At 42.5% G+C, this 24,807-nt stretch overlaps 2 protein-coding genes across 3 annotated transcripts in view; one reads left to right on the top strand and one right to left on the bottom strand.

Annotated features, from left to right (window-relative positions):
• Positions 1–5,082, top strand: part of ARG2 (arginase 2) — a 34,801-nt gene extending 29,719 nt beyond the window's left edge. For both annotated transcript variants that reach the window (XM_005905728.2, XM_070377667.1), the window contains exons 5-8: positions 700–794; positions 969–1,073; positions 2,239–2,375; positions 4,793–5,082. In XM_005905728.2, coding sequence (XP_005905790.1) covers positions 700–794; positions 969–1,073; positions 2,239–2,375; positions 4,793–4,998 — 543 coding nt within the window. In that variant the 3' untranslated portion in view covers positions 4,999–5,082. The remainder of the gene's footprint in view (positions 1–699; positions 795–968; positions 1,074–2,238; positions 2,376–4,792) is intronic.
• Positions 5,083–5,227: 145 nt separating this feature from the next.
• VTI1B (vesicle transport through interaction with t-SNAREs 1B) lies at positions 5,228–23,708 on the bottom strand. The gene is made up of 6 exons (XM_005905726.3): positions 23,285–23,708; positions 12,816–12,874; positions 11,004–11,195; positions 8,661–8,834; positions 6,778–6,839; positions 5,228–5,556 (listed from the first exon to the last, which is right to left on the bottom strand). The coding sequence occupies exons 1-6, from the start codon at positions 23,397–23,399 to the stop codon at positions 5,460–5,462; spliced, it is 699 nt and encodes a 232-aa protein (XP_005905788.1). The 5' UTR covers positions 23,400–23,708; the 3' UTR covers positions 5,228–5,459.
• Between the last annotated feature and the right edge of the window lie 1,099 nt (positions 23,709–24,807).

Genomic DNA, 24,807 nt, shown 5'->3' with positions numbered 1-24,807 from the left:
TCACCAACTCTAGTCCATTTTATTTCATTGATTCCTAAAATGTTGATGTTCACTTTTCCCATCTCCTATTTGACCACTTTCAATTTACCTTGATTTATGGACCTAATGTTCCAGGTTCCTGTGCAATATTGTTCTTTACAGCATCAAACTTTTTTCTATCACCAGTCACATCCACAGCTGGGCATTGTTTTGCTTTGGCTCCGTCTCTTCATTCTTTCTGGTGTTATTTTCGCCAGTAGCATATTAGGCACTTACTGACCTGGGAAGTTCATCTTTCAGTGTCCTATCTTTTTGCCTTTTCATACTGTTCATGGGGTTCTCAAGACAAGAATACTTAAGTGGTTTGCAGTTGCCTTCTCCAGTGGACCATGTTTTGTCAGAACTCTCCACCATGACCCGTCCATCTTGGGTGGCCCTACAGGGCATGGCTCATAGTTTCACTGAGTTAGAGGAGGCTGTAGTACATGTGATCAGTTTGATTAGTTTTCTGTGATTGTGTTAAGAGAAGGTATTTTATCCTTCATAAGACTATACTGTTCTGCAGCTGCCCTTCTGAATCATTTCCACTTCTATCAGTTCTTTCCCAGATTGTGTGTTTGCTGGTTTACACATACACTGAGAGTAAGAAGAGAAGTCACACCACACACAGCGATTATCATGGGGAGATTGAGAATCCCTGATGAGTTCTTCTCTTCACAGGTACCACGGCTCCCAGGATTTTCCTGGATCAAACCTTGTATCTCTTCTCCAAGTATTGTATATATTGGACTAAGAGACGTGGACCCTCCTGAACAGTAAGTTGATATGTTAGGGTTGAGTTTTGGGCCTGTCCTGGCCACTAATGTTCCATTTGATAGATTATTTCTGGACTTACCGTGTTGTAGGTCACTATAAAGACAAGCCCCACTCCTACATCTGATTGAAAAACTGCTCTTTAGCTAAGGCTTCTTTCCTTTATATCTCACCAGTTTTATTTTAAAGAATTATGATATCCAGTATTTTTCCATGAGAGACATAGATCGACTTGGTATCCAGAAGGTCATGGAACAGACATTCGATCTGCTGATTGGCAAGTAAGTAACTACAATGGATGTCTACTGCTAGGTCCCAAAGGGAACAGGGCAGACTCTCAGTGGGCAGTAAACTTTGGCCTGTCTTGTAAGATAATGACCTTATAAAAGCAAAACATACATATGAAAAAATTCAGATAATTCAGAAAGGGAGACTATGAAACTTCAGTCATGTTCTTCTGGGGCTGGGAGGGAAAACAGCTCTGGTGAATTTCTCTTTAGCTCCATTTTTAATGCTTATCTTTTGAAAGGAGAAGCATTCATTGTTCCAACTTTTCTCTTCTTCCCAGCCTCAACTATTGCATCATCTGAAAATTTTATATTAAGCAAATCTTGGTAGTATAGAAAGATGACGGGTGAATGCTAATCAAATGCTAGTTAAGAACATTTTCCCAGTGCTGAGTCTTCATTTCTGGGTGATTAATTGCCACCTTGGTAGTACTGTTTCTTAAAGTGTTAGGAAGTATAAATAATTTACTATATAGGTATTTACTGTATGTTACCTTCAACCATTGGATGCCTGGGCTAAACTCAAGTTGGAATTGGGAGATGGTAAGATCAAAGTCATTAAGTTCAGAGCTGCTGTTCTACTCTGAGAGAATAACTAACTGTAACCTAGACCCATCCAACTTCAACTAGAATTTGTCAGAACCCATGTCCTATGGAAGTGAAGAATTCTCTCTATTGATAGTTCTTAATGTAAGAGGCTCTAAAGTGAAAGTGAAGTCGCTCAGTCGTATCCGACTCTTTGCGACCCCATGGACTGTAGCCTACCAGGCTTCTCAGTCCGTGGGGTTTTCCAGGCAAGAGTACTGGAGTGGGTTGTCACTGCCTTCTCCAGGGGATCTTCCTGACCCAGGGATCGAACCCGGGTCTCCCACATTGTAGCCAGACGCTTTACCCTCTGAGCCACCAGGGAAGCCCTAAAGCCCAGGGTAAATCAGAAATACAAACTGGAGTTAGTCTGAGGCACACAGAACCGAGGGCAAGACTATGAAGTGGTGTGTAAGCACCTAACATAATAACTTTCAGAACAGGAAATCTGGAAATCTGCTGTATTAATAAAGTACTAGCATTAACAGCAACAAAACCAAGGAGTTGTAGCTGTAGGAAGGACGAACATCCAAGTACAGCCCAAATGACTTTCTCTTATTTTCCTCCTTTCAAGAAGACAAAGGCCAATCCATCTGAGTTTCGATATTGATGCATTTGACCCTACACTGGCTCCAGCCACAGGAACCCCTGTTGTAGGGGGACTGACCTATCGAGAAGGCATATATATTACTGAGGAAATACACAGTACAGGTAAGCAGTGATCAACCTGTTAATTACCTAAGTAGATCTGCTGAAGCCTCTTGCCTGCCAGGGGATCTTTTCTATTATTACATGTCACTGGAGACATTGTTTCTCTTTAAACTTCTATAGCTAAGAGCCATGTGGTCAGGCTAATAAGGAATCACTTAGAGGCATGTTTGGACCTGGCTGATAACAAAATACATTAGGGTAACACTGAGTAAAAAAAAAATACTGTCCACTTAAACACTTAATAAATACAAAAATAAACTGCCAAACTGATGTAGTTCTTTGCATCTGAATTGTATAAAGGCAGATGAAGACTAAAAGGCAAGGCCAAATAGTTCTAATTTTAACCCTGACACTATGAGACTGGTTCACTGGGAGTTGAAGCTTCCCTTGAAGATATTTCAAAGCTGGACACCACCTTGTGCCCTTTCATAGAAGTCTTACACTAGAGCTTGTTTGCTAGGACCTGTAACATGGGGATACTGGAAGATGAATGGCTGACAGGAAGATCAGTAAACTGAAAGCTAGGGGATCAAGAGTAGCTACAAGGGGGGAATTCCCTGGTGGTCCAATGGTTAGGACTTAACTTGGTGCTTTCACTACAGTGGCTGGGTTCGATCCCTGATTGGGGAACTAAGATCCCACAAGCTTCATGGCGCAAAAAATTAATAAAAAATTTTTAGAAAAGAGTAGCTACAAGAGGTTACTGTCCCCAAACTCATACTCATTTGCAAATACTTTCCATTTCTGTCAGAAAGCTCTTGGTTTTAAGGCTACTTTAAATGACCTCTCATTGTAAAATTTAAACAATTACTGCATGGTACTTCAATACCACCTCATGAAATTGGGGTTGAAATGGCATAGAGACCCCAGACTGAAAAGTCGAGGACTACAAGAAACCCTTGACTATCTGGGATGGGATATGGAAGTTGAGAAATGGTCTCCCTGGCTCTGGAGCCTACCAGAACCTTAGGCACTACATAAAGAAGAATGCTTGTCAATCAGATTTGATGGGACCAGAAAATCTTATTCTCAGACCTACAACTGAGACACTGTCAGCTGTCCTTGGCCAGTGAACCTGGAAATTCAGTTCTCCATTCAGGTTCCCACTGATACCACTTAGAGCAGAGATTAGTAACCTCTAGCTCTTAGATGGGGGCAGTGGTTATACCCTGTCCATCCTTCCCCTGCTGCAGTGTTATTCTATTCCAAAAGGCTGTCTGTCCTGAGACTATCAACTAGATAAAGCAGTTTGCTTAATCCACAAGGTGGCAGTAGTCTAGAAATATAGGTAGTATGTTTTTAACAGTTTGTACCCTCTTGATTTACTTCTGGGCTATGTAAAAGGTCCACATTTAGTAGGTGGAGATTGGATACAGATGCATGTGCAGGAGCTGGTGGACACACCTGCTCACTGTAGTTCTGCACGGCGCACTGAACTCCGCATTGCTAAGGGACGGCACACTGTGCCGATGTACTAGCAGTGAAGGTACATGTACTAAAATGGGATATCCATAAGTCATTAGGTATATTCATCCATGTATCCAGGCTTTATGGCCACCCTAAATATTCAGATACTTGTATCCTCCAATCTAGTTTCTTCTAGTGACTCTTAAAGGAGGTAGATTAACTTCATCCAGAATAACCAACTAAAAATAAACACCCCAGAAGTAGGGGATATATATGTTGATGGGGAGGGGCAGAGGGCAGGGCTAGATAGGTTCTTTTATGGTCTAATCTTCCCGCCTCAAACCCTTTGGCACAAGTACCCAGACCCTCACAGAAGGTAACTGGAGTTCAAACTAAATATGACCAAGTGCAAGATACTGCATCCGTCTGAAGGGAGACCTAAGAACTGTGTCATACATGGAGCCTGTCTGAGAGTTCAAACTTGCAGGGGTGAGAGTAAGATATGCAGTAACAGCTATACTTTAGGACACACGGTGCCTTAAAAGCTACACAGCGCCAGAGTTCAGAAGTGGGAATAGAGTGCTGGCTAGTGAGACGTGAGAGATCTCATCACACAACTACAGGCAGGCATCTGGCAGGTCCCTGGAAATACTGGAAATGATACATTTTCCCAACTAGACTGGAAACTCCTACTGCCACCCCTGTTTACCCCTCACCCCGACCTTGCTCATCCTAACCAGAAAGCCTGTCAGCCATGCCTGTTACATTCATTACACAGGGATAACTGACTTAATTGCTTTAAAGGTTTCTCTCAATCCTGCCCCGGCATTACCAGTGTTTCTAACTTAAATTCATGCCCAAGAGGATGAGGGGTAAGGGCCTTCCTGACAGTGGGTAATTTTCTAGTAGAACATGACCCTTTCACCTTGGTGTGTTCTACCCAGGTGGGACGACCCTCACTGAAAGGAGCAGCTAGGAAGTTTTCTTGTTGTCCTGCTTTGTGTTTTCAGGGTTGCTCTCGGCCCTGGACCTCGTTGAAGTCAATCCTCGGTTGGCCGTGTCAGAGGAGGAGGCCAAGGCTACAGCCAGCCTGGCAGTGGACGTCATTGCTTCGAGTTTCGGGCAGACGAGGGAGGGAGGGCATGTTGTCTACGACCAACTTCCTACTCCCAGCTCACCAGATGAATCAGAGAGTGAAGAACGTGTAAGAATTTAGGGAATACTGTTTGTTGACACATGTGTCACAGTGGGCATTCCAGAGCCGTGAGGCGTTTGTGGTGACAGATACTGAATGATCATCTGGGTCAATACTGCCTTAATGAGAACATTTGTGCATTCTCACAATTGTACAGTTTCCTTCCCTTTCATTTTGGTGACCGATAATAGTACTGTACTGTATTTGGTTTTTTGATGCTCACAGGGTATTAATATGTTGGAGCGCTATGTAAACTTAAGTCAAATAAATGACATTTATTACCTTGGTATATCATACTGGTCTTATTGCTGTTCCTTCACATTTCAGTGGTCTTCTGTCTTCCTCCCTCCACCCACAGTCTGGCTACACAGTGCCTTCTTGAACCACTAGTTCACAGCAGCAATAAGATTTTTTCCACACCTCTAACGCCATTCATTCACAGAGTCACAGTTCTGGTCCACAACCCCTTCCCTATAGGAGGTTTAATGCCTGCGAAAGAATTTGTAATAAACCAGGCCTCCCAGAATGGCTAGCTCCAGTAAGATGACGATGGAAAGCAGCAGCTTGTTGGTTGTCACTCTACAAAGAGAAGCAAAGTGGGATGTAGTCAGAAGTCTGGGTAACCTTATTTCTTTCCATTCTTAATACTGAGGAGTTTGACCTGCGGCCAAGGCAGGATACTGTGAGGCAGACTGAATTTTTGTTCGATCATGTAGCCACTTAGTAACCTTGTAAATAATTACTACTATCTACCTCACAGAAATATTGAAAACCGGGGCAATAAGATACCAAAACATACAAATGTTTTTTTCTAAAATGTCTTCAAATAGTAATTAGTACTTCACTTTAAAAGTAGTTTTTCTATGATGGGCTAATTAGAAAAATATTAAATAAACATGTGAAAAAGTATACCATTTTTTAAATCAGTTGAATCAGATTTCAAAGTAGAAGCTCACTATCTAACCATCTATAGCTGCCCTGACCACATACTACAGCTGTGAGGACACATTAGGAGAAGGGGCGGTGGGAGACCCCAGTGTCCAAGTCCAGCTTGAGTACAGGAGGTGGTCCTGCTTTAGGATAAGTAACTAGAAGCTGGGAGTGCCTTTCAATGTCTTCTCAACTTCTTGCCTTTCTCTATAAAGGTAGAAATTTTTCTGAAGCTCCTATACTCTTTAACACAAAGAATCAAAATCAGACATTTTCTCCTGCTCCACAAGGAACTTACCACTGTTTTGGAAAATCTCACTCTCTTGCTAGTTCCATGACTTGGTTATGGTTTCACTCATACTACCTACACCGACTTACCCCCCAAATTCAGCCTCAGTGTCAATACTTCCCTTCTGCCCATGGTTCTGCTGCTGTTAGCATTTACCTAAAGGGTTTTTTCTCAAATCAACTCCTTGCTAACAAGACAGAACTCCCAAATAATGGCTGACTCCCATAAAGGGCAAGCAGAGCCAAAATCAAGTACAAAGCCAAAGCAGTGAAAAGTTTTCTAATTAAGTTTTTACAAATTTATTTCCAGGAATATCAAGCCCTGTTCCCATGTGCTGTCTTCTCTAAGGAAAGTAAACTGGCATGAAAAGTCCTTCCGGTGGACCAGTTTTCCACTGCTCCAAATCAGAGCAGCATGTATACTTCCAACAATGGATTTTTTCTGGGATACTTAACTATGTGATATTCTTTATTTCTTCTGTTCTATCAGTACCTTTGCAAGTCATGGTTTAAAGCTTTGACATTCTCAGCTGAAAGATTAGAATTAAGAGAAATTAATTGTGACTAATTTTTGAAACTTACTTTCTGGACATTGAGCGGAGAATCTTCCGACTTTTGCTCAAGTTTTCACTTGTATTTACCAGCTGAGAAGAGAAAATAGCAATTATTTCCCTCGTCTCACAGAAGTACACACTGTAGAACTGAACATTAGTAAACTGACGGTGTTAAAGGCTTTATGTTGAAAAACTCCCAGAAATCAAATCAATTTAAATGATGGCCTCTGTAAGTAGAAGAAACTGGAAAGGACAAGATACTTTAATACTTGTCAATAGGCCTAGGAATGATTGTATCCCAAGGCTGCTGTGAGGAGACCTCTGGGACTGAGCTAATCCTTCACTGTGGCTACACAACACAAAGTCTTCGAGTGTACCTTGCCAGTAACTGAAGTAACTCTGAGCAACTTAAGATGTGAATTTCATCAGCCCAAACTCCAGGACAGCCTCCTGAGCTAATGTTTGTTTTTGTAGCCTGGTGGATTACCACTTTTGAGATCTGGTTCTTTTCCCTTTTTTCTTTACCCTTTAAGAGATACTTATATTGAATTATGAAAGGAATTAATCTTTTTTTAAAAGCCTTTTTTCCCCCCTTTTGGTTGCCTGTTACTAACCTATATAGCTGGAGGATATTTCAACAGATGCCACCTGCCATCTGTTCCTGTTCACCAGTGGCCTTGGTAAGTTGATCTCTCAGCTCATTCCTCAGCTTTAAAATTCAACTAATCCATCTAGTAAGTTCAAAAGTAAAAACAAACCATGCAATCTGCAAACAAGCTGCTTTCTCTGCAGTTTACCTTGAATTCAGTACTTTACTGTGAATTTTCACTGAGGAGGATGATACCTGACTTGATTTTAAGTTGTCAAAATCATTCTGACTTGATTTTAAGAGTGGAGAATTACGGCTATTAAGGTGGGAAAATAAGGGCTCAGTGTGGGGATTTGAGATGACTTTCTCGTATCTAAGTCTTGCCCATAGTATCTGTGTTTCATTTATCTACCTCATGTTCTTAATACAGCATTCCACTGGCAGTTTTTACAATTCCTTTGCAGATGGTACAGAAAGGAAGAAATAAGTTGTTTTTCAGAGCCCCTTAGAGTGATAAGTGATAGTAGATTAGAGGCCACAGTACAGTCATCATTTGGCCTAAGTATTTTGTTTTCTCACAGTCATCTCCCTTAGTTTGTAGTAGTAGTAGTGTTAATTGCTCAGTCATATTTGACTCTGTGATCCCATGGACTGTAGCCAGCCACGTCCTCTGTCCATGGGACTTCCTAGGCAAGAATACTGGAGTGGGTTGCTATTTCCTACTCCAGGGGATCTTCTCGACCCAGGGATTGAACCCCTGTCTCCTACACTGCAGGCGGATTCTTTACCACTGAGCCATCAGGGAAGCCCAAGATCTCCCTTACCTTAGGTTAAGAAGAGTCCAGGATTAAACCTCTATAAATTGTCAGTAGTACTATTTTATGACACGTGGAAAATAGCCTTGGCTCTAAATGACAGGAAAGCTTAGAATCTTTTAAAGCAAATGTTGCTTTCATAAGAATAGCAGGTGTTCTACTAGATGTGTGAGAAACAGAAATTTAGTTCATAATACAGGACCTAATATAGGACCTAATAAAAGGATGGTATGGCTACAATCCTATTTGACAATCTTCAATAAATGAAGAAACTGGGTTTTCTGCAATCTCAGTCCCCCTGCCCAGTGACCTCTAAATCTTACAAGTAAAATTACTTACAAGGGATATGTTTTAGTCAAGCAAATTACGAACAGAGAAAAGCATAAGAACCTAAAAAATCATACCCTGAATTTGGAACTGCGGTTGCTTCTGACAGCAGCAAAGCATCAGGATGTAATGGGCCCACTTACTTTCCCCATTCTTGCCCCTCTATCCACCCAGACTTACTCTACTCTTGGTACGTTCCAACTGGTCACGTTGCTCCCCCAGCTCTTCTATGATTTCTGAGCCAATCTGGTCAGTCTCTGCAGCAATACGATGAGAACGCTCAATACTCTGGGTGGCCCGATTCAGGCTGTCAGTGCCTTGCAGAAGCAATGCCCTTTGAGACTGTAGCCGATTCTGACAGGAGTATGAAAGGGAATTGTTAGACTTCTTTCGTTATAAATGAATTTATAAGAAGGGATATAGTGTGCAGTAATTTTCATACTTGTAAGACAATCAAAGATGCTAATGAATCAGACTACAAGAGAACCTGGGATTCAATCTAGGATCACAATACCTCCCAGTCCACTGCTTGTTGCACTTAAGTGAGGCAAGGAGAGGATTCAATACACCAGAGCATCTTCCTTGTTCTCCTGACGAATCTGAACTGACTCATGTGCTTCCTGGACTAGCAACATCTGAGAGGCAATGGCCCAGATCTGGGATGCAGGAGCTACCTAAAAATTCATACATCCTATCATTTTGATAGCGCAAACCAACTAAACTCTACAGCCTTAGAAATAGTGTAATTCACTGAAAGTTCCCACTGATTGGTACTGAGTGACCATGAATAAGCTATTCGTTTTCAGCACACATAGAAAATCACTTAAAAGTGTGAGACTACTACTCTCTGGAAAAAAGTAGCTACACCCTTGGTAAGCATCCAAAGAATTTCGCCTCAGGCCAAACAGAAAACAAATCCTGAAGTTGTTACACTGGAGATTTGCTCTCAAGGGAGGTAGTATCCGGGGCCAAGTAAAGCGCACTATTTCTGAAACTCCACCAAAGTATTATTCCACCTATTCCTAAGCACAGGAGGCATGAAGACCGAAGCAGCCTTTGTCAGGCCAGAAATAACTACTGACAGAAATGGAGGCAGCTCTAAGTTCTCAGCTCTTTCGAGCATACATGTGCACCAACTCTGGAAAAGGGGTCAGCTCACAAGGCCTATTTACTGAGCAGGTGACCATTAGCACTCGATACCACCATTAAGAAGCCGAAAGGTGTGTTCCCAGATCAGAAGCAACAAGAAGGCTTTTTCACTTCATATATAGCACAGACAAGTGAGGAAACCACTGAATGAGGCTGAAATGAACTCCAGTTTACACTGGCTTAAAGGCAGCAGGAAAACAACATTTTTAAACATAAAAGATGAGGATTTTCAAATGATTGGGCTTAAGAAAGAGGAGGCAGAGACAGTAAGGTCACATGAATCAACCCCAGATTTGGAACAGTAATTCTACTGAAAGTAGTTTATATACCTATATTGTTTTTATAATTTCTGAAACTAATAATTTTAAAGAAAAATTATTGCTTGGAATTATCTTCCCCCGTTTTGTTTTTTGGGGCTTTTTGGGTCACAGATGACCAAAGTCACTGTACACCTTTCATCTCACTTTTAACAAGTGCTCCTTGCATGTGTTTTCCCACTCTCCTTTGAAAATTTTATATCATTCTCAAAAACTCTAGTTTTCACATCAGGAATGTCAGGCCAGTATCATGTGAATATCTCAAACTACGTTTAGGATGCTTCATGAAACAGGATTTGTTTAACACTGTGTCATCACCCTTTCTACATCCATACAGTCTACACTAGTGGGTCCCCTTCCACTTCTCTCCCACATTACCAGACAGGCCATTTCTACTTTGTGCTGTGGAGCATAATCCCAAATGTAACACATGAAATTTAATCTTTGTGAACCTTTTCTCCTTTACCTATCTAGCTTCTTTAGACAGTTTGAGAATACACATTTTCAATTTAGTAGTCTAATTTTATAAATGAGAACACTGTAGGCTAGAGAGGCAGTCTGGCTCACTTTCTATTATGATGAGTAAGGTGTCAGCCCCCCTTTTTTGAGGAACATCCTGCTTTCTCTACTGTATCTGGGCTATTGGACCATTGATACAAATGTAAGGAAAAGTGTGGGTTACTTTTGTAACAATGCTCTGATAAGTTAAAATCCTAACTGAACTCTGGGGGGATATGTGAGAAAGAAACTGGATTAGTGAGTCAGACTACAGAGTCCAGGTGTAACATGAATAGGTAACGCCTGTATATCACCACTACCCATCAAGCACTGTTTTATACATAAAGGATACAAAAAAATCTAAACAGGTAAATTGTTTGGAATGGTCTGCATTAAATTCAGTAGAGGCAGGCACCCAAGGGGAGAAGGGAAATTGGATGCAAGAAAGAAGATAAGATGGAAAAAACCAGTCAAGTATGCAACTGATAACATCAACTGTACTCCACAATTCTGTTAATCACTGTGCCACAGACCCACAGGGAAGACAGCTGATGCTCACCATATGCTCGTTCTCCACAGCGTATGTGCCATATTTCATGTCTCCTCGGGCCCCAGGAGTGGCTGTCAAAGGCGTACTTCTCACTTCCCGATGGAGTTTGGCAAGGTCCTTCCGGTAGGTTCGCAGCTTAGACATCATAGGGTTACGAAAAGATAGGGGTGCATAACGCAGTTCCTCTTCCATCTCTGCCAGCTAGGAAGGCAGAAAGTAGTGAGTAGACGGCCTGCTTCTATTCTCTCTCATATGGGTAATATGTCTAGTTTGGACTAATCAAACCACAAGCAATCCTAAATAAATACTCAAAATGTGGCCCAGGAGGGCAGGGACCACATGTGACACCTTCACTTCATTACTGAGTGCTTGGCATAGTGCCCAGCAGGCACAGAACAGGCCTTCAAAAAGTATGTGATGAATAAGTGAGAAAACTAACAAGTACCTTATAGCTTATTAAACATTTTGACATATATTTTCTCATTTAATCCTCACAACAGATCAAAAAGGTAGGAAATACTTTTACTTCATATATGAGACTCGAAGAAACCTGTTCAAGATTACATAAGTCAGGATTCCAGATCTTCATACTCTTTTCAGTATACCAAGTTCTTAGCCTGTTATGGTCCAAGTGCTATCACGAAGCACTTAAGGACCTACTGTACTAAAAATAATTAGGGGTATGGCATCAAGGTTCTTCCCTTCCTCCTCCTGAAAATCAACTGTTTGTGTCCATGTCAGAAAAACCAGGGGTCCAAATCCTTTCCATTTTTCTGGGACAAGTAAATTGTAACACACAGACTCATTTGTAAGAGGCCATGAGTCATTTTCTTCTGCTTTGGATGGCTAGAGTAGGACTAGTTAACTTTAGAAAATGCTACCAAGATGTTAACTGAAAAAGAGGCCTAGCTCTGTAACAGATATCACAGATTTATGCCCAGTAATGCAAAGGTATTAGAAAAGTTTCTGGTACTCCCATTTTGAAGGTGATAGTTTCCACAGTCTGATAGGTTGATCCTTCTTCAAATACATGCAGAGCAGAAAAAAGGATGCAGATGGGCTTAACTTCTAAAAACTTCATTGGAATAAAGGAGTTATTCTTCAACAAACAATAAAGTTCTGTGGCTTAAAAAGAATTCTTCAGTCTACTCTGGGGTAGCAGATACTAGAGGCAACTATTTCTTTGGAGTGCTACCAGAGACCGAGATTTTAGCTCCAGCCTCCTAAAAGGGTTTGCTAAAGCTAGAGCACAATGTAATGAAGACAGAGGACCCTTACTTCTAAAAGGTAAGAGCAAAACTTGCCTTTTTTTTTTTTTAAAGAAAAGTCACAGGTTAAATGAGAAGCAGTTCTTAAACTGCTTAGCAACCTGAACCAACTTCTGATAAGCTTTGGGTCCTGACTGAGAACTCATCCTGACCATGCATGCCTTGCCCAAGGTACCAAAACCTTCTATTTTTTAAAACAAGGCAATGTGAGTAGGAACCACCTCTGAGGTCCATTTTCTGTGACAGTAAGTTTAACAAGGAGAATAAGTTATCTTAATGGCCAGCTTTTAAAATGTGCTTTCAAAAGTCCACCCTTGTAAAAGGAGAATGTCCTTATTGTATCAGCAATGTTTTATCAAGGACTCACTTCGGGGGAGTGTTCAAGTTTTACTCAATACCCATCCCCATCAACTGGCCTCATTTAGTAAGAACTAATCAAAACTAAGGTCAACAGACGGGAACAGTTAAATCTGTGATCATAATGTCATAAGCATTACTTCTGGCAAAGACCAACAAACAGGAAGAGGAAATAAGAACTTGTTCCTGTTCTCACCGTTTCATTTGCTTCCTGTTGCTTTTCATCGAAATCTCTAATCAACTTCTTCTTCTCTTCTGGAAAAGATAGATGAGTTTTAAATACTCAATCCTGCTTCCAAACATTTATTTGTAGAGGACATATCCTCTGCTTAGAATATACTCCCCATTCCCTTCCTGGGGGTACCCTACAGTACTTAATCACTCCTAAAAGACACTTAGAAAAGTAAGGTAACTAGTTACCACAATTAACGGGGGGTGGGGGAGGGGGTAGTAGTGGGGGTGGGGTGGGGAGGTGGTGGATGGTATTACCACTGGCATTTAAGTGCCCAGGGAACAAGAGTACCTATGCTAGGGACAGTCCTGCGTAACAATGATCTGGCCCCAAAGACCAAGAGCATTCCTACTAAGAAAGAAAACAGGTCTAAATTATTGTCAATCTTTTTCACGGACCCTAACAAAGGGACCAGGCACGGTTTGATCAATAAGAATGTTTAACAATACCAGTTCTCTGAAATCTTCATCCCCATGGTAAATCACATTTCTACATTAACCCTTATCCACTGCTTTTCTGCCAAATATATTCAAAGCCCACCTACTTTGCTCTCTGGAGAGCCTGCAAGGCATACAGCACAAGTTTCTTAGCCATACCCACTGGCAGCGGTATAGGAAATGATGTAAAATACCATTGACTCACACAGGGGAAAATGTCATTCCTTGTTCAATCCTTTGCATCCTGTCATTTTAGTTCTAGTAAGTCTTTAATACCTAAAAACTACTAATGTCCTCTTTAAAAAAATAGAACAGGCTTTAGCCCCAAAGCAAGGACATCTAACTAAATCAGCATTCTTTTGTCTTCATTGTAGTTTTTCTGATCATATAGCTAGGTTCCACAGATTTTCCATCTAAGGCAGTGATATAAAATGTCCTTTTAAAGGAACTTTATATGTTAAATAAATGCATTTTACATGAAATACTGATATAAAGGAAATACTGCTACTGCTGCTGCTAAGTCGCTTCAGTCGTGTCCAACTCTGTGCGACTCCATAGACAGCAGCCCACCAGGCTCCCCCGTCCCTGGGATTCTCCAGGCAAGAACACTGGAGTGGGTTGCCATTTCCTTCTACAATGCATGAAAGCGAAAAGTGAAAATGAAGTCGCTCAGTCGTGTCCGACTCTTAGCGACCCCACTTGCTGCAGCCTACCAGGCTCCTCCATCCATGGGATTTTCCAGGCAAGAGTACTGGAGTGGGGTGCCATTGCCTTCTCCGATAAAGGAAATAATTACAGTAAAAATGGTGCTTAGACACACCACAATGATGAAGGGAGTACCTGGTAAACTTTGGATGGGGGGAAGTGCTGGGGAGTAAATGGGCTTAGGTTTTGGTCTTAGCTTTGGGCCTAACTCAACATGTAAGCCTGGATAATTCTCTTCATCTTTTTGGGACCTAACCTCCTTCCTCAGCCAGGAAATGAGGAGGCAAATCACACCTAAGAAGCAAAAATTAGCCTATTTATGAGGAGTTTGTTTTTTTTCAAATGTATACAGCAAAATGAACGTTCTCCCTGGAAATCTACACATAATCTACTTATTACCACAAAACTGTCACTTCTTATAATATTTTTTGAATTCATCTTTTGGGATTACATTCACAATCTGGGATACTTTTTTTTTAATTGTGGTAAAATACATATAACATAAAACTGACCATTTTGGCCATTTTAAGTGTACAGTTAAGTGGCATGAAGTACATTCACAATGTTGGGCAACCATCACCGCTATCCATCTATAGAACCTCTGCATCATCCCAAACTGAAACTCTCCACCCAGTAAACACTAACTCCCTATATGCCCTCCCCTCAGACTCTGGTAACCACGATTCTGCTTTCTGTGTCTATGAATGTGACTACTTCAAGCACCCCATATAAGAGGAATCATACAGTATTTGTCTTTTGTGTTTGACTTATCTCACGTAGCATAAAACCTTCAAGGTTCCTCCACACTGTAGCATGTATGAGGACAGTCTGTGTGTTTTTCACTCAGTGTCATTTCCAAATACAAGCCGACACTGCCATCAACTGAAGTAAGAGCAATCTTTACCAATGCCAAGAAAACAGCAGAGTAAGGCTTATGAAGGGATGGCACACGGGTACTTAACATGCTATCCTAAGATTTTCTTGGATAACTTTGTTTACCCTGATTTTCATCTCACACCTTGACTTTCAAACCCAATCCCATGTTGGAAGTAACACCACTGTCATGCTTTATATAGATTTATATTGTGTTAATCACATAGCATCTAGCATGTTGGCTGTCCACTACTTTTTAATGTAAATCACTTGGCTATATATATTCTATAGTCTCAACTTGAGCTCAATCTCCCTCTGCGTAGAGAAATTTACTTTTTCTTTTATACATCCCATAGGTTCTAGAGCTCTAAACCTGGTAGGGTGCTTCTTAGACACTGTTATTGCCTGCAAGAGTCAAGTGACAATCCACCCTTTACTAAGCTGCATTCATTGTCATGTGCATTCCCTTAATACGTATTCCAGGTGAACTAGTTTTCACCATGAGAGGGTAACAGGCAGGAAGGCCAGGGGTCTCCAAATAGAGGAAATAGCCTGCAAATGTCAGACATTTTTATCTCTCTTAAGCTGCAGGAGGAAACAAACTAGCAATATTTTTTCCTTCTCTATACAAATTTAAAGGGAGGTTTCTCTTAAAATACTGTGTTGCCGTAATGACACCCGGTTTCGCCTGAAGTTAGCTATTCTCGAGCCTAGAGATAACCAATGCCTTTTTCTTATGGAAATGTTTGTCTTAAGCTATGCTAATGTACCATGCCTTTACCCCAAACTCTGTCTCCAAGTCGGTTCCACCTCTTGGCCCAGAACCTACTTGACAAACCAGTATGGATATTGTTCCCCTAATCTATGTAAATGAAACTATTTGTATGGTGGTCTGCCCTTCTTCAAGATTCAAGTTAATCATTTTATGGCCCAGGATAAACCATTTGGTGCCAAGATTATCCCAAAATACATCTTATGGGTGAGGGGCCTGGTGCCATTCTGAATTTTAAGACATTCCTTTCTTTCATTAACAGACTGCTAGTGACTATATAACAAACATCCAGCTAAAGACTAGCAGGGGGGTACTCTTTCTGCCCCCTTCTGATGCCTATGTCAGAAGCTTTCTCTATCTCCTTTATACTTCAATAAAACTTTATTACACAAAAGCTCTGAGTGATCAAGCCTCGTCTCTGGCCCCGGATTGAATTCTTCTCCTCCGGGGGCCAAGAATCCTGGTGTATTTGCGTGATTCAACAACAACCTTTCAACCACACACTGCTCACAACGCACCACCCCCCTCCCCCCAAAAGCATAAAGTTCAGGCAAAGCAAAAGGCCTACCTCTTGACCAACCATGAGATAACCACCATGAAATTACCACCACGAGTCAAAGTGTTAGCTGTTCTTTGCAACCCCACAGACTGTAGCCCATCAGGCTCTCCTGCTCATGGAATTCTCCAGGCAAGAACACTGGAGTGGGTAGCCATTCCCTTCTCCAGGGGATCGTCCCTGACCCAGGATTGAACCTGGGTCTCTCACACTGCAGGCAGATCTCCCTGTCTGAGCCAGCAGGGAAGTGCCAAAGCAGCCTTATTATCCTTGAGTGGGCTGTGTTTCCACCCATCAGCAGTGAAATATCTGCAATCAAGAATGGCTACTTCCATGGAGAGCTATCATATTATTTTATAATGAGCATTCACAAAAGTGTTGCGTGTCACCACTCCTCTAAAGAGGCACATCTCCACACTCAAGCACACTCACTCACTTCTGATCCAAGATGACAGTATTCTATAAGTGCATTCTGGTCCTAGATTTTTCTACATCTCTGTTAGTCCTACGTTCTCCTCGTTTAATCTTTGTTAAAGGATATGAATATCTACTTTCCTAAGAGACAAATTCTAGAATAATTCAAAGAATGCAGCTGTATAATAAGAATTGGGGTACGGGGGCGGCAAGGCAGTCCACAGTCTTGATCCTTTCACTAACTTCCCTGCGTGATTCTGTTATTCTCAGTCTTTTTGGAATACTCTACTCTCTGATTTCATAAGACATATATTCTCCTATGAGTGCTCTACAGCCTGTATACTTTTAAAGATTCAAGAGATGGAACCCCTACCCAACTGAGAGGTATCAATACCTGTTCCTTTATGCTTTGCTCAAAATTGTGAAATTAATGAATGTTAAGAGCTAAGATGGCCCTCAGAAGTCATCTAGTCTAACCTCATTTTATAGTTGAGGAAACCAGAGCCTGAAGAAACTGTCTTCCCCAAGGCCATAGAAAAGAGCAGATGTAGGGCGGAGGGCTGGGCCGCGGTTACGGTGGCTGAAGGGAGACAGCCCGGGCGGGTGGGGGGGGCAATTAAAAACAAACAAACAAACAAAAAAAAGAGCAGATGTAACTAGAACACTAGTTACAGAATGCAAGTCTCCTATCTGTGGCACTGTACACCATGTACACTATGGCACTGAGGGGTACTTTCATGCTCCCAAGGTACACAGGTATAATCTTTTCAAATCTCTTCATTTTTTAGGGAGCTAGAATTAACACTACAAACAACTACAAAACAGCAGGACTGATACCAGGTAGAATGGACACCGGAAACTCAGAAAGAATGAGCTACTCTAAATAACACTATTCCTGATCCCTCATGTCTTTCCAAACCATTCACATGTGAGTGACTCACTCTGAAGCCGAATGTTTGGCGAACTAGGTGCATGGCAGCACAATGTCTCAGACATGGAATAAAATGAAACACCAAGCTCTGAAAGCGCTAGAGGAAGCCCACCTCATCTCAACCAAGGTGGCAGCCTCTCCATCTTGTAGAAAAAGAAAAGAAGGTAGCTCAGTCATGTCCGACTCTTTGTGACCCCATGGACTATACAGGCCATGGAATTCTCCAGGCCAGAATACTGCAGTGGGTAGCCTTTCCCTTCTCCAGGGGATCTTCTCAATCCAGAGATGAACCCAGGTCTTCCCCACTGCAGGTGGATTCTTTACCAGCTGAGCCACTTGTCGGCGGTTTGAATTTTCATAGCCCCAGAATGACTCATCTTGGTCCACTGTTGCTGCTGCTAAGTCACTTCAGTCGTGTAAGACTCTGCGACCCCAGAGACAGCAGCCCACCAGGCCCTGCCGTCCCTGGGATTCTCCAGGCAAGAACACTGGAGTAGGTTGCCATTTCCTCCTCCAATGCATGAAAGTGAACAGGCAAAGTGAAGTCGCTCAGTCGTGTCCGACTCTTGGCGACCCCACTTACTGCAGCCTACCAGGCTCCTCCGTCCATGGGATTTTCCAGGCAAGAGTACTGGAGTGGGTTGCCATTGCCTTCTCCGTCTTGGTCCATTAGAACTGTGGAAATAACTTCAGTTTCACCAGATCTTTAAAATTTGTGATTAGTGCTTTTGGTGCCCCCTTGTGGCACTTCTAGGACCTACATCCTCTGCAGACCTCATGGTTAACCTGATCTCACACCATAAAGGAAATTAAAGCATCAGATCCCTCTAAGCTTGGTTCCTCAATTATAAATAAGAAATATAACACCACTAACCTGTATAGTTGTCTGAAAAATACAACACACATAACAAACATGCAGCAAATGCTAAGCTCATTAAGGGTTCAATAAATAGTGACTACCAGTGTTTTTTAAAGTAAATTCCTAGGTAACAAGAACTAAGCGAAAACTAAATTTAAAGAATATGAAGTGTTGGAAAAATTAATATTCTGCAGTCAGTGAGTAATTGTGTTTACCAACCTGCTACATATCGTCCTCCATAGTTATCATTTTTTCTGGTTTCCAAAATAGTGGAGTTTCGTGTATAGCAACTGAAACTTAAGTGAATTAAAGCAAAAACGAATAATTTTACAATGTTCATTACAACATGTGGAGAGATGCCTTCAGGTGCTACGAAACTAAAACGAGAAATCATGACTACAGGTATTTACTGTATTAACTGGATAAGAATTTACAGCAGCCTGAGACATGTGGAGAGACCTCTTCAGATGCTGCAAAACTAAGACTACAAATTATTGTTGTGGCTGTTTAAAGTAATAATGAATTAATAAGTATCACAAATGCTAATGGACTGTCACTTCCATACAAACCTCCTAAAGTAGGACACACTGTGTCTGTTAATCCTATCCTTTTTAAAAATAGGTGTATACATTGATTTTAAAAGTGATGACAATATGGAAAACGTGGTAAATAAAATCACCTTCAGTTTCAACATTTAATTATATATTGATAGTTACTATTTTCTTCCCAACAATTCACAGTATTTATACAACCATTCAACAAATATTTATAGAGCACCAAGTATGTACTAGGCATTGTTCTAGGTGCTTGAGTGCTAAGTCGCTTCAGTCATGTCTGACTCGCTTCGACCCTATGGACTGTAGCCTACACCAGGCTTCTCTGTCCATGGTATTTTCTAGGCAAGAGTACTGGTGTGGGTTGCCATATTCTTCTCCATCTAGGTGCTTAGAATATACAAGTAACAAAACAGACAAAATATAGAGCTTACAACAGAAGAGGAGGGGACGCTTCCAAAGTCTTTTATGAGGCCAGCACTACATCGATACCAAAACCAGAGAACATCACAAGAAAAGAAGATTACAGGCCAATATCCTTGATGCAAAAATCCTCAACAAAATATTAGCAAAACAAAGGGCATTTTCCATAAAAACAGAACAAACAATCCAAAAATTTGTATGGAACAACAAGAGACCGCAATTAGTCAAAGCAATCTTGAAAAAGAAGAACAAAGCTGGAGGCATCATGCTTTCTGATTTCAAACTACAGCTCATCGTTGAACAAGAGTATTAATTGGGCAGGTCCCCTATACAAACATTTTTTTCAACAGTAAATTCTATAGTACCATATAACCTGTGGTTGGCTGAATCTGCAGATACTGAGGAACCTTGGATAGGAGGGACAATAAGCTACACTAGGATTTTCAGCTACACAGAAGGCTGGTATTCAAGGGTTAACTGTATATTATAAAGCTATAGTAATGAAAACAGTATGGTAACTGGCATTAAAACAGATTCAAAGCTCAATGGAATGGAAAAGACAGCTCAGAAAAAAAATCCACCAATGTATGGTCCCCAGCATATTTTTGTGCCTCTCTTTCAACCTCTACTCAGTCACCAGCGTTCTCCTAAAATACAATCATATGGTCCGATTTTATTTTAGAATCTGTATTTTGTTCAGGATTTTTGCATCTGTGTTCATCAGGATAGTGGCCTGTAATTTTCTTTTCTTGTGATGTTTTCTGCCTTTGGTATCAACATGGGCTGGCCTTTAAAAGAATTTAAAATCCTTTATTGATTCTCCGTATCAAGTTTAGATGTCTTAATGTGATATTTAGGTCCCTTAGTGGAAACAGTTTCAGACTTTATTTTTTGGGGCTCCAAAATCACTGCAGATGGTGACTGCAGCCATGAAATTAAAAGATGCTTACTCCTTGGAAGGAAAATTATGACCAACCTAGACAGCATATTAAAAAGCAGAGACATTACTTTGCCAACAAAAGTCCGTCTAGTCAAGGCTATGGTTTTTCCAGTGGTCATGTATGGATGTGACAGTTGGACTGTTTAGAAAGCTGAGTGCCGAAGAACTGATGCTTTTGAACTGTGCTGTTGGAGAAGACTCTTGAGAGTCCCTTGGACTGCAAGGAGATCCAACCAGTCCATCCTAAAGGAGATCAGTCCTGGGTGTTCTTTGGAAGGACTGATGCTAAAGCTGAAACTCGAATACTTTGGCCACCTCATGCGAAGAGTTGACTCATTGGAAAAGACTCTGATGCTGGGAGGGATTGGGGCAGGAGGAGAAGGGGACGACAGAGGATGAGATGGCTGGATGGCATCACCGACTCGATGGACTTGAGTTTGGGTGAACTCCGGAAGTTGGTGATGGACAGGGAAGCCTGGCGTGCTGCAATTCATGGGGTTGCAAAGAGTCGGACACGACTGAGTGACTGAACTGAACTGAACTGAAGGGTCTGGCTGTGTCTTATTTATCTCATCTACTACTGATCTCCCATACACATCTTAAGTTTCAGTCATAGTTCTGAATATTTGACTTTTTTTTTTCCCCTTCCTTTGTTGTCTCTTCTCATTTCCCCTCTCAGGCAAACTCCCAGTCAACCCTTAACACTCAGAAGTTCTCCTTTCTGAGAAGGAAGGAGAACTCCCCTACGGCCATGTTAGCCTTTCTGTCACGGTCTCAAAACTATCTTAGGACTTATCACACACTTTGGAAATCTGCTCCCATTTAAGGCAAGAACCATAGAACTCCCCAGACCCAGGATACTGAGTGATACATAATTCTTGACAGATGTTCATTGAAAATACTGAATTCAATTACAGAGCATAAGCTAAATGCAAGGGATGTGTTATGTATTAATATATTATTCAGTGTTTAATAATTCATGATAGGAAAGCTTTGGAAAGCCTATGAAGTCGTCTCAGAAGAAAAAAAGGATTCAGAGATGACACCCCAGTATGTTTGCTTAATTAAATCCAACTTATTCAACAAATATTTACTGAGGAACGTAAACAAAGCAGTGAATAAAGAGACTGAAGGCTGTTGAAATTCTTATAACCTGGGGATATGCAAATACTATACATACTTACCCACTGAACAACTACGTGTTACCAGCAACTTGTGTTGAGAATATTTTGTACTTGGGTAGAAATTCACACCTTTTTGATGTCCTCTTTGCAGCAATTAGAAGTTCAGGTAGATGACAAAAGTGAATACAACTAAGTTTTCTATTTTTGGAAACAGAATATCCTTTGGCATTATTTACCCTTCCCTGATGGCTCAGTTGGTTAAAGAAGTTGCCTACAATGCAGGGGTTTCAATCCCTGGGTTGGGAAGATCCCCTGGAGAAGGAAATGGCAACCCACTCCAATCTGGGAAATGCCATGGACAGAGGAGTCTGGTGGACTACAGTCCATGCAGTTGGAAAGAGTCAGACACCACTTAGCAACTAAACCACAAGCACACCCTTACAGAAACAAATCTTGCAAAATTTAAATCAACACCAGGCTGAAAAAAATGATCTATTTTTCAACCATGTAAATCAGATCTAATCACTCTCCTGTTCTGTAGCCTTTAACTTCAAGTCACTGTATTTAGATAAAGATGCAAATCCCTCTCCATGGTTCACGTGGCCCCACACAATCTGGCCCTTTAAAACCTTATCTACTACTAGTATTTCCTTTGCTCATTCCACCCTGAACACACTGGCCCTCTAGCTCTTCCTACAGCATACCAAACTCACTTCTGCTTAAGGACTGTTAGAGTACTATTCTGTCCTCCTGAAACTTATTTCTCCCAGATTTTTGCATGGTTCACTCCCTTACTTCAAGTCTCTGCTCAAACGCGACCTCCTCAAAGAGGCCTTTCACAGCCACCCAATCTACAATTAGGGCTTCCCCATTCCTTGCCCTGCTTTATTTTCCTGTATGGCCCTTAACACCCCTTCCTAATATTTATATATCATCATCGACCCGTAAGAACAGAGATCTGTAAGTCTTTTCACAGCAATTTGCAATATTACCAGCATCTAGACAGTACCTAGTGCACAGCAGCCTCTCTTAATAAGTATATGTTAAACAAAAGTATGAGTTTCATTCTCACCAGAGTCATTCAATTCATGTGACCTTGGGTAACTCTCAGAGCAAACACTCAAGCTTCCATGCTTCAGTAAAAGCAATGGAAGTCTCATCGGCCTTGCCATCAAGATCTACGACTATGATAGACCTTCCTATACAGATTCAACCAGAAAACTCTTAGCTCCCCCAAGTCAAGCTTGCAGCACACTGCATTATGAAATCAAGAGGCAGGAAGGTCTAAGCAGAGGTCATAAAAGGATCGCACCTGAAGGCCACCATCCTTATTTTAAAGACCAATCCCTCCCTCAACCCCTACCCGCCCCCAAGGCTGGTTATTTACACCAGCCTCAAAAGTTATGATGGCTTTGGGTTCTTAACCCTTTTTGTGCTACAGGTCCTTTGCCAATCTGGTGAAAACTATGGGTCTCTGGAGAATACTTTCAAGCGGGAAAAACAAAATATTGAGAGCCACAAAGAAAACCAATTATACTCAGTTTACAGATTTAAGGGTCACAGGTCTAAGGTCTCTCATGCCCATCTTGCCACAGTGAAAATGAAACGAGCGAACTCTGAAGGTTACAGGGGATTCAAGAGAGAGATGACACTCCGCGGTGGATTCCTGGGTACCTAAGTGGCAGCACGGAGATTCTGGACGCCGGGACTCAGCCAGCCCTAGGGGGCGTGTCTGAGGATGCCAAGCGAGGAGACGAGAGAGTGGGTCTGGGAAGGAGGTGGGGGCTCTTCCTCCCGGTGCTAGCGGAGCGCTGTTCTCGTTGGCTCATCCCGCCCCCACCTCACCTGTCCCTGCCATCCCCAGGAGCCGCTCCGGCACCCCTCGTAGGTCTTCATGGAGGCCGCGGAAGATCTCGTGCAGTTTCTCGAAATGCTCCGAGGAGGCGGCGGAGGTGGCCATGGCGCAGGCCGCTCTCGAGCAGCGGGCGCCGAGATTCCGGGCCCAGGGCCCGCACCTATTCCGCCGTCAGCCGCCTAGCCCCGCAGGCATCACGGCGACCGCCGCCACAGTCGCCCAAGACGAGACGCTTCCGGGGCCGCGGCGGGGTCCTCCCGGGCCGGAATGCCCACCCCCTGCATGCCGTCACTGACGGCGCGCCGGGCGCCAAAGCCTGACAGAAAGTTAGTCTGGCTCCGTCGCCCGGGAGACTCCTGAAGGGGTGGCAGCGCTTTGGCGCGAGCGGCAGTCTCGGAACCCCGGAAATACTCAGTCCGAGGCTGGGGGGAAGCCCGATGGCGGAAGGAAAACCTGGGCACCCGCGGGCCGGGCGACGTGGCCGCCTCTTTCCTGGGCCCCGCCTTCCGGCAAGGGTTGGGAGAGCTGCAGTGCATGCCGGGGGTTGTAGTTCGGCGCGGAAGACGCTCCGACTCGGAAGACGCTCCGACTCGGAAGACGCTCCGACTCGGAAGTCACGAGTTGCTGGGGGCGGTGATGCTGCTGTAACCGTGGCCGCCGGCATGACCCTGATGCGCAGAGGTTAGGTATCAGTTGGCACCTGGCCGTCGTCTTCATAATCATCGCACTATGTGACTTTCCTGATTTCCTCAATTCACATTCCGGCTGTTAGCTTTCAGTTCTCAGAAGATAGTTGGACCAGGTACCTGCCTGCCCTGAGCTGAAAGCACTTTCGGGGAGCAGGTGACCGGAGTGACATGCTTTCAGGAGTGGTCCCCGGGCAGCAATGCGACCCCTCAAGTATGCGCTCAGCCTCTTATTTGGGCTGAGCTCAAATATGGGCTTGCTCATGCAGTCATTCACTCAGCAGGTGTTTGTCAATTTAAGCATAGTCTTTATACTGGGTTCTGGGCATGTGTTGGTGAATAAAAGATTCACCCTCTGCGCTTGGATAATTTATAATGTAGTGAGCAAGGCAGACCTGGTTTCATCAGGTCTGTTTCCCATTAAGTGTCATGTGTTAACAATTACAAAGCCTTTTCCTGCACTCTGTGGGTTTCCATGGTTAGTGGGGGGAAATTCCTGTTTCCGTTGATTATATGGTTTGCCTATGGAATTCATTCTGAAATGTTTCCTTGGCAACCCAATACTGAAGACTCCCCACACATTAAGATACATATGACTGTTCAAGGGGAAATGATTTGGTGATGTATATCTCCTGGGCCCTTATTTTTATTAGACTGAATTCACTGACCTTTGATTCAACAAACATTTGTTGAACTCTTTGCGTAGCCAAGTCTGCATCTGTTAGTAGCAGTGCACTGTGATAAGTCCCATGAAAGTGAAAAGTGTCAGTCGCTCAGTCGTATCCAGCTCTTTGTGACTCCATGGACTGCAGCCTGCCAGGCTCTTC

Source organism: Bos mutus, chromosome 10 (assembly GCF_027580195.1).
Source record: "Bos mutus isolate GX-2022 chromosome 10, NWIPB_WYAK_1.1, whole genome shotgun sequence".
In the NCBI taxonomy this organism is placed as follows: Eukaryota; Metazoa; Chordata; class Mammalia; order Artiodactyla; family Bovidae; genus Bos; species Bos mutus.
Note: the sequence above shows the minus strand (reverse complement) of the source record. Positions and strands in the feature narration are given on the sequence as shown.

Excerpts from the sequence above, each read along its gene's own strand:
- VTI1B (XM_005905726.3), bottom strand. The coding sequence starts at position 23,399 with ATGGCCACCTCCGCCGCCTCCTCGGAGCATTTCGAGAAACTGCACGAG. Across the intron at positions 11,196-12,815 it reads AACAGGAAGCAAATGAAACG|CTGGCAGAGATGGAAGAGGA; the intron begins GTGAGAACAGGA and ends CTGCCTTCCTAG. Across the intron at positions 5,557-6,777 it reads CTCCGCTCAATGTCCAGAAA|AGTGACAACCAACAAGCTGC; the intron begins GTAAGTTTCAAA and ends TTCTCTTTGTAG.